At 37.3% G+C, this 10,294-nt stretch overlaps 1 protein-coding gene across 1 annotated transcript; it reads left to right on the top strand.

Annotated features, from left to right (window-relative positions):
* The first annotated feature begins 1,778 nt into the window (after positions 1–1,778).
* LOC134181728 (hemicentin-1-like) lies at positions 1,779–6,091 on the top strand. The gene is made up of 9 exons (XM_062648996.1): positions 1,779–1,848; positions 2,026–2,082; positions 2,750–2,839; positions 3,340–3,672; positions 3,732–4,019; positions 4,958–5,082; positions 5,134–5,302; positions 5,357–5,656; positions 5,733–6,091. The coding sequence occupies exons 1-9, from the start codon at positions 1,779–1,781 to the stop codon at positions 6,089–6,091; spliced, it is 1,791 nt and encodes a 596-aa protein (XP_062504980.1).
* The last annotated feature ends 4,203 nt before the right edge of the window (positions 6,092–10,294 follow it).

The following is a 10,294-nucleotide window of genomic DNA, read 5'->3' as shown; positions in this document are numbered from 1 at the left end:
AGACAATATGCGCATGGTCTCGATTTTACCACTCGCTAGCTTGCTTTTAGAATCAGTGTCAGATACAAACTGGAAAAGGGGTACTGTATATACTATACTTTCTTTTGTTATTATTTGTTAGTTAATTAATTTAATTAAGTCCCCTCGTAAATTTATGTTGTTGCATGAGTATCTAATTCTGAGGATTTATCATGAAGTTTAGGCTCAAAATAATAGACAGTCTGAAAGTGTTTACACAAAAGTTGATGCTGTGTTACAACCAATTGACGTTAGTTGTGTACTTAACATTTCTTCCATGTTACTTTATTAAGAAAATTTTGATAATCATTTAGACAACGAAATGACATGATACTTACTAGAGGGATGTCAGCAAGAGGTGTTCGGTCTCCATCTCTAGTAACTACCTTGACAAGAGCTAAATCGTACTTTCCGATGTCCTCGAACTTCGAAGAAGCTAGAGAACTTTTCAATATCTCTGGACTGTTGCATCGTTTAGTCAAAATGCTTGCAACCTGTCCGCCTCTTCCGTCTCCGTCTGTGCATCCGCCAGATGTTGCATCAGACCGGTTGCTGTCTTTTTTATCCGCATTCCTTCTCTCCTGCTTGTACGCGGAAATAGTCGCCAATCAACGGTGTTGCTGGATACAGGTTTTAGTATGAGTGGCTTCAAGAAACCTGCGCAATTTGAAAGCATGCGCTGTGTGAGCTAAAATTGGCGAGTTGACAGCCAGTCGGTTGCATGTTATTGTCTTACCTGCAAATAGAACTGCATGGAGAACGATAAATAAGAGTGCAAGAAACAGGTGTAACTTCGAAAACATTCTACAGTACCGGAAATTTATAATGCCATTTGTTATCAACCAATAACCCTCGAGAGACCTGGCACCTGGCCTCGGTTTCAAACGCTTTCCTGTATGTAATACAGCACGTGACAAATAAAAGGAACAGAGGATACAAAGATATCAGTTTATTATTAACTAATCAATTAGATTAATTATCCTATACTTGTTAAAGATATCTAGATATCCGTATATTATTTGATGTAAATGAAAACAAGACAGTGCACCTATTTTCACAAACGTCGAAATTTTGCATTGTTTAATTCTTACTATTTCTTCCAATTTAGTATATTGCAGTCAGATAAGAATAATTACAAGTCACTTAAGAGTCTTACAAAAAACTTGATTATTTAATTTATTTTAAGTATTTTAACATTTAATTAAATAGTTGCACTACTTTATGTAATATTTAAATTAAATTAATAAAATAAATATTTGAGGTAAAAATAAATTTGCTTTATTTCTTTTGAAAATATTGGTAGCTATCTTTATTTTTTTCCATTCCCCCTAAGTGTAAATTCGGAAGTGAGTAATGAAGTAGGGGTCACACCAGGTGTGCTCATTAGCTAATTAGAGCACTAAGACCTGCTTCAGTTGGACCATGTTACACCAGTTATCTTAAATGGTTTGAGTTGCCGTCTTACAAGATAATTTAATAATAGCCATTGCTCCACCCGTTTGTCTTTGATATGCAAAAGTACTATTCTTCTGTTTGTTTGTAGGAAGGGCTTCGATAATTTAATAAACAGACATGCCACACCTAGCGGTTTCTAACGATACCGAGATCATCGCGAAAGTCCAAAAAGCAGCGAAGATACTAATGATTTTCAAAGTTCACACTTATGGGGAACAGACAGTAGACTGAGACAAGTGCACGAACGAGTGATACGTACGGGGACTGTTTAGTAGTCACGTGTACTTTACTCCCAGTTTTCTTGAATGGCGTTCACCAACTTTCTAACGCTATTTAGTTTGCTCGTTGCGCTACTTCGTTTGCAAGAAGTACAAAGTAAGAAGTGCTTTAGAGGAAGAGCTAGATTAGCAAATCTGCTTTGTTTGATGTCCGAAACGCCCACAAGTTTATATCTAGTTAATAATTACGAATACTCAGACTTATGATATAGCATGCACGCTGTTTCAACACTGTAATAGTTGTTGTGTACGTTGTGTGTCTTATTCTGTCTAGCAACAGCATTTGTACATGCGGCTGATGTTCGAGCACATTGGGTGTGTCCTATTGTTGGTTAGATAGTATGTACATGTAAACACTCTAGCTTAGTAGAGGCCTCCAGATATATGAAAAATGTTTTGATCGATCAGGAAAATATGTTGGGAAAGGCCAGACTGAGGCTGTGTACTACTGTTGAGAAGGAAGTACAAGTGGGCGGTTCACTTTTCGTCTTGCTCATACGGATGTATAGAGCTCGATATCTCTTTCGTAGAGTAACCTGCCAGATTTTCTTTGTTGGTCTGAGGTAGTGGGATGTACACCTGTTAATTCACGTTTACGTCGCCAATATTTAAGTAAAATGGTAACTAAAATTAAAGTGTTTACGCTTTTTTATTGCGCATGCGCATTGTAAGCAAAATTATGTTACTGATCACAACAATTTTAGGTTTTCTTATATTTTTGCCGTTTTCAAAGTTTTAAGCGTAATAAAACCAGTACACGAGTTGTGTTGCCATGGTAACAGCACTTGCTCACTTACCTTCAATTTTAACGACTTCGGACCTGTTGCCTCTTTGACAACAATCAAATTCCTGTTTTTCCTTTTAACTTCTATTATTCTAGCCAATAAAATCATTGTTGTGAAGATGTGGGGACCAAAGTACGTCTAACACAACTTGGCCCATGGAGTATATTCTATATTCTGTATGTCGGTTATTGTTTTTGTTCTAATGTTGGTTAGGTTGCTCGCTTGTGTGCTTGAATGAAGGCTCAATTGTGCAACCATGTAGTTGCAAATGTGCTCCACAATGGACAGGATACGATTGCTCAGGTAAATCAACTACACAGCATGAACTTTGTCTAGAATGCATGTAAGATAAAATAGCTGTTATTAATTAGTTACTATCCAAAGATTCTCATATGCCTTATTGGCTTTCATACAAAGGCAAATCGATCGGTCGTTTGATCTGCTCTTCTTTGCTGAGGTCTGCTTTTCTCTGCTTTGCTCTGCTTTCCTCTGTTTTCCTTTCTTTTGTTTGTGTGTCGGTAACTTTAATTCGCCAAGGTCATGCTGGGCCATCTATTTAATTAATACAATGATCCATACACTTCAAGACAAATTACAGTAAAAATTTGGAATTTGGCCACATATTTTACTATATAATTGAAGTCATATCAAGTATACTATATTGGCATGCTGCAAAGAAAGACATTCTGTTTATGATTAACTTTAAGTATTGCTAATAGGTAAAACATGGACTTCAATTACCGCGACACCGTGGAATTTGCAATGCGGACAATATTAAAGCTAAAATACTGTTTCTTTTACAGAACCATGTGGCGGTAACCTTTCTTTGGTCACTGGTCATATAACGTCACCAGGATTTCCAAAGAATTACAAAAATTATGAAAACTGTAGTTGGATTGTCGAAGTGCCTCCAGAATCTACCGTCGTTTTGTCGTTTAAATCCTTTGATCTAGAAAGATTTATCGATTATGTCAAAGTTTACAAGGGAGAAACAACTGAATCTGAACTGGTCGGCAAATACACCTCAAACGAAATTCCGTTCGAAACAATTATGGAAAAGTCGTTTCTAATAGTATTTACAACCGACTCCTCAGTCACTCGACAAGGATTTTCTCTATATTGGAATACATATAAAGGTAAAATAAATAGTATCGGGCTCAGCAGCAATGTGTAAATATTGGATTTGCGTATTTAGGCTACATTCCCAGATTCTTAAATGCAACCAATGGAAACCATATCCACGTCACAGTAATTAAAGGAAACAAAGTTAGCTTTCTCTGTGATGCTATCGGAATTCCCAAACCACAAATTGTCTGGAAAAAGGACGGTCTTACGATTGCTAAAAATAGAAAGCTGTTTGTCACACAAAGTGGGAGTGAGCTTATCTTTTCTCGTGTCAACGAAACGGATACAGGTTGGTACACGTGCGAGGCAGGAAACTACTTGGGGAAGACACAGAAGAGTTATCAACTAACAGTTCATGGTAAAATGTAATACTTACTTTAGTATGCTTTTTCAAATTACAGTAATTATTTTATTATTGCAAATTTTTTGAAAAATATAATTTAGCGATATTATGTTCAGAAACATAGATATAGTGGGTCATAAATGCATCAGATGCAGCAGGTGTGTATGTACTCTTTGAAGTTCCAAACAGCATGATCTAACTAAATAAATTTCGTGCACCAGCAAAGGTATTGCTTTGCCATTTAAAGCATAGTACAAATTATATTACCACAATAATATTACGCAATTGTATGCAGCAGAAGTAAGTTTAGATGCTAAAGAACAAAGTTCATTGCTTGAATTGAATAGAACGTTATAGGAAATCCATATTGCTTATGTCATTTATGGGATTTTAGAAAGGGAAAACTTGTAAAGAGTGTAATTAGCTACTACGTAACATATTTAAATAATGTATTATTGAGATATTTTTTCCACATATTGTGCTGCCTTATTTGTATCTATGGAAATACTGAACGGATGTCTTATTTAAACAGCGCTGGAAAACAGAGACTGCTATAGTTACATATTTAGCGAAATGCTTGCAGAACAAAATAATAGAGAAAGTGGGAAACACTTTCCTATATGAGTCAGGCTTTTGTCACGACTTCAATAAATATATGGCAAGTATATATGAAAACCAAAATCAATAAATTTAGATAGTATTTATCGCGCGAGAACAACTCTTAGCATTGGTTACCTGGTTTACCGAAGGGAAAGTTGGAATGCAAGACATTTTTAGTGCTCGTTGACTTTCTTTTATGACTGTTTATTACCATATGATGCTTATGCTAATAAAGTACTATTTACATTAGCGTAATATTTGCATTCAAGGTAACAAAGTTGTGGTCTCTAGCGATTATAGATGTTACTTACAGACATTACGCTGTTAACATATTTCTTATCCTGTCTATTTAGTTTTCCCGGTCATTACACAAATGCCGGTCAGTATTTATCTTGAACCATTCGTTCCATATACTGAGCAAGCAGCATTTTGGTGCAAAGTGTATGGCATTCCTGAGCCTGAAGTCAACTGGAAAAAGGTTACAAGCTAGCTCTAATGAATAGTAGCAATTACATTTGTTCTGGTTTAGGATGGGATATCAATAGATACTTTAAGCCATTACTATAAAAAAGGAAGGCAATGGTTGCAAATTGATTTCGTTGAGCATGTTGATCTTGGAAACTACTCCTGTTATGCTAACAACTCATTGGGTCAAGTAGAGTCAATTGCAGCCACGTTATATGCGTCAAATACTACCGGTACTGGTATAATTATTTAACAGCAATGATTGATTATACATATATGCATTTTAGGCTTATTGCATTATGTCTATTTTTATTACCGCCCTTCGTCTGTTCCCATGTACCCAAGTGCTGAAATTGAAATAACTTGCGATTTGATTTTTGGATACTGCGACGTCGATCTTGGAAAGGCCAGAATTTACAGAAACGGAATTTATGTAAATACTTCAACTGATGACCGATTTGTTCTCGATGAATCCATACACGATATTACAATTTTTGTTTCAAATTTAACTGAAGCCGATGTCGGAATATACGAAATACGGTTGGTCGATCACGGCGTTTCTTGGTTTACTTTCATCGACGTTCCTGGTCAGTTAATATGTTTTACGTAAACTACACTAAATTATGTACTAATACCTGCTTGTTATTATAATAATTATTACAGGTTTACCCGTCACACTTATAACATCTAAAAAGGAAGACAGGAAAAGTTTTTACGACGAAAGGACTATTACCTGTCAGTCTAGAATCGTCAATCCAAAACCCATGTTTGTCTGGTACAAAAATGGTGTTGCTATAAATACCGCGGGCAATGGATACAAAATCTCTGCTGACTATTTCAAGAGTTATCTGACAATACAATACTATTCGACTAAACAAAGAGATGACGTTTACAACTGTACAGCAATTAATCGTGTGGGAAGCAGTACAGCAAGTACTAGAGTGACCTTTCAAGGCATGAGCAAGCAAACTCTACGATTACATAGAAAAATTATTAAACTCTTGAACATGTGCTTTTCATGACGTAGAGATCGATGGATGGCTAGAGTCAAATAGAGGTTCTCAGTGCAGTTTATCGTGCGGATCGGGTTATGGCATTACACTTGTACAAAGACAATGCAGCACCAGTAGAGTCCGGTGTTTAGGACCAGCTGTATACGCAGTAGCATGTCGACCGCAAAATGCATGTCCAACTTATGGTATTCAATCAACGATACTATTAGACTAATAGATATATGACAATTCTTTATATTGTTTAGCATCAACAGTAGCTTCACTGACATCTTTGATCTCAACTGGGAATGTAAACACATCACGTAATGCATTCTCGATCTTATAAATTAAGCATAATTATATCTACAAATACAGTAATGCAAAGAATGTTTGGTATATTTCTACAGACAACGTCACGACCACCTCACAAGAGTTGCATTTTACTCATGATATAAGTACAACGCAAGGTATAAGTCAACTAATATTGACTATATATCTGCAGACATGTTGAAGTATATTGCATTACTTTTTGCTCTATGTTGTAGATGTAGCTGGCGAACAAGAGTTGTCTCAAAGAGCTGTAGCTGGTATATCCGTGACTGTGACGGCCATCACAACAGTTCTTATTTGCGTGATTATTTTCTATTTCGTTGTGCATCGTCGTAGACAACTTTCTGCAAGCAATGTAACTACCTCACCGGACATGCCGACGGAATTTCCCTCTCGTAAATCACTACACGATGACTCCAGAGCCGAACAAAACACAGCAATTGGGATGCTGCCGTTTGCTAATGCTGCAGTCATTGAAATTGAAAGCTCGGATTTGAAACCAGTAGAAACGTATGAAGTGGTAGAAAACGTACAAGGTATGAAGAGTAACCCTGCATACGGTGATGTAAGGTCCGAAGGCGGTGATGAAGAAAACATATATGAAACACCAAGTGCAATGTACGTGCCAATGCAGGCATCTGCAAGAGATACAAATATAAAATTCTGATGCATCGCTATCTTGGTACAAACTTTGTTGGAGTCAACCACTGTTGTCGTATTAGCGCTGATAGCTTTAGACATCGCTGCAGTTATTGTGTTGTAATTTCTTTCATTTAACGTATAATTGTATACGGCAGATGAAACAGTAGTGTTGACAAATGTACGTATTGATTGATAGGAAATGTTTGCTTACCGTTTGTGAGCGTTTTTTCAAACATGGATTAGCAAGAAAATTAGAACCAACAGTGTAGCGGTGCATTTGTTCTGAACGAAGTTTACTCGTGTTAAGGATCGTATTCTACTTTGAGTCTCGGTTTTTCGTAGTCCACGCCTTCACAAATACAGCAATGATATAATGTTTCTCTACCCTCCAGCTTTGCATATCACGTTTGTTATACGAATATAGTCTTCAGTACTACGCAACGGATGGTACTCAAGAGTGATGTACTATTTGTTGTCTAATAAAAAAGACCATCTTTCGCAAGTATTGCACCTAGTGGGCAGCTATGTGCAGAGATGACAACCGGTAACCGCTCCTTGACCGATCATTTGCAATACTTTGCATTGGGCTGCGTATGCTTAGTCAATGACTAAAAGATCAACGACTGGACCTACTACAGAGTATCTTCAAGCACACGTCTGAACGACTATCACAACGTCCGTCTGAAGACACTCTCAGAGATTTTCCTTCCATCACAGCAAACGCTGTTTTTGATGAATTTTCCATGCCTCAGCAACAACAGGGAATATATTGGCATCTGAATTCGAGAAAACTCAGAACGTGATAAAATTTGCAAGTTAGAGAGTTCAGAAAGCTGAAAAAATTTATCATGAGTACTGCCAGAAAATAACATTGACGCTGACATAAGAAGATTGCCAAAAGTCATGCCTCTTATGCTTGCTTGGGAAACCCATTTGAAAATGTGGTGTGTGCAACACTCAGTAGTGACAGAAAGGCAGTTGCTAACAATAAACTTGCATGTGTTCAAAATTGCCTTGCCACATGTAGGACAGCGTCGAATTAGCTGATCAAATCAGCTTTCACAAAAAAAACTTTCTTTCATGTGTGATCGAGTTGTTGCTATTTATTGATGTGTCCAGTGAGGCGGCAGTTGAGTCATCATTTGTCACTTCTTCAAACGATGGACGAATTCAGACATAAGAGAGATATCTTGGATTACAGAGATGTCTTCAAATGATGACATGGCGGCAGCTGCATCAGGAACAGCACCAATGGGAGTGGACTTTCTTATGGAATAATTGAGTTCACATACTGACTCATAGATGTCATCACAGTCATAATATGTCCAAGCATCTCCAGTTTGAGGAACAACTTGGATTGCAATGTGAGTTGCGGTAGAAAGTGATGAGTATCACTGGCCTCTGATGGAACTTCAATGTGGGAATAATGGCTGTCCTGTTCAATAAAGCTGGTGTTGGAACTACCATTGCCTATAGAATCAGTTGGTTTGGTTCCTTGTTGATCTGTTATTGGCTGTTTAGATGTCTAACAGAGCACGGATGCTATTAAAGAGTGTGACTCCCTACACAGACCGAATATATGAAAAAATTATTTTTATTAACTCGGTCCTTTATAATTTCATTTCATCATCAATTGCTACATCTGCAAAGTGACAATATTTAAAACTCCTGGCTTCACCTTCAAATCGATGTGCATTATTGAGTAACCTTGCACTTCCGGTATTCCTTTCCTCCTATTCAGAAGTGACGCCGGACGGTACAACATGACTAGCTCCATTTGTCTCTTAAAGTGTAGAAACAGCGTCTGTAGCTTACGTCTAGCTCACTTGCATATTCCCACAAACCTTGCGACTTGCAGAGAACTTCCGGCGCACTCGACCGTTGCGCGAAGACAGTATGGACGCCATTACGAGTTTTCTTCTTCTAGTAAGTTAGCAAAACTAAAGCGTAGAACCAAAACACTTGGCACGACGATTCGTTACACGACGTACAACAACCTGATGGATCGATTTTACCTCTGTTACGCTGACAAAAAAATTTGACGTCTTTTCCATAAATAATTTGAAAAACTGGAGGTATCGAAACTCATCAACATGAGCTTGAACGTACAAAAGAGGAATCTAGTCTCATCAGACTGTTGGCAATCTAAGTAGCCTCGCGTTTCCTGCACGTTTGAGCGAATCGAGCGAGCAATAACTGTTGCAACCTCATTTAAAACAGCGGAGGCGTGTCTTGTTGCTATGGAGACAATTTGACCGTTAGACCGTTGGTACTCTACTAGCATTAGCAAGAGCTAAATTTGAAATGATTTAATTAAATAATAATTCCTATGTAACATTTATGTCATGAATTAAAATGATTTTATTTTTGTCCGTAAGGGATCAGGCTTTTGAGTTAATAGGAAAATTTGTACTTGTAGCTATAACAGTTTCTTATCTCGAATTGCGTCTCAGCTTTTCTCTTGCTTAGATTCAGATGAAGAACAGATCGCCCCAGCTTAGTATACGTGCCTTTCAAATGTGAAGACCAAGACTTACGTGCGAAATTATCTGAACATGCATGAGAAGACTTCAGTCTCCCCTAAGCCAAGTGTATGTTGCTATTTCCTTAAAAAATTCCTGTTTTCGACAGAAAATTTGTAAAGAGAGGCAACCTATCGTTTGGTTTTTCCGCCAATTATGCAGATCGATAACAACAACAACTGCCATCTCAAAATAGATCATCGTTTATTTTGTATACTCCTACACATTCCCGCCAGTACAATAATTGTCGTTACAAAAAGTAGTGGGAGATGAGTATGATTGCTTTACATCGCTGAATAGAAGAGATTTAGCTGTGATTAAGGTAAAGCATCGCGGTTAGGTTAATAAAGTAGCGTACAGTGCCACGCAAATGGCGACTGCGTTGGTATAACACGGAGCCTTAAAAGAAGCCCCGTTTAAAATTAGTTTATAGATCATGTCTCGCTGCATTTTGGGTGCGTTAGCAGCACTTTTTACAGTTAAAACTAAAATATTTATTTCCAAACGATGACACAGAGTAAGGGAATACGCGTAATACGGGAAATCATCTGAACAACTTGTATTTCTCTTTTTTTTGTGGCTGGCTGGACAGAAAGCTTCATGCACGAAGATATTCGTCCTTGTATCTTTCTTTCAGAAAAATTTTGCATTCTGTGAGAGTTTTCCTTTAAAGTGATCATTCTAATGAAATGCCTAACAAGCAGCAATTCTCTTTAGATAATATTAACGGTTCGTAACT

This window comes from Corticium candelabrum, chromosome 7 (assembly GCF_963422355.1).
Source record: "Corticium candelabrum chromosome 7, ooCorCand1.1, whole genome shotgun sequence".
Taxonomy (NCBI): domain Eukaryota; kingdom Metazoa; phylum Porifera; class Homoscleromorpha; order Homosclerophorida; family Plakinidae; genus Corticium; species Corticium candelabrum.
This window is presented reverse-complemented; position numbering and strand designations above follow the sequence as displayed.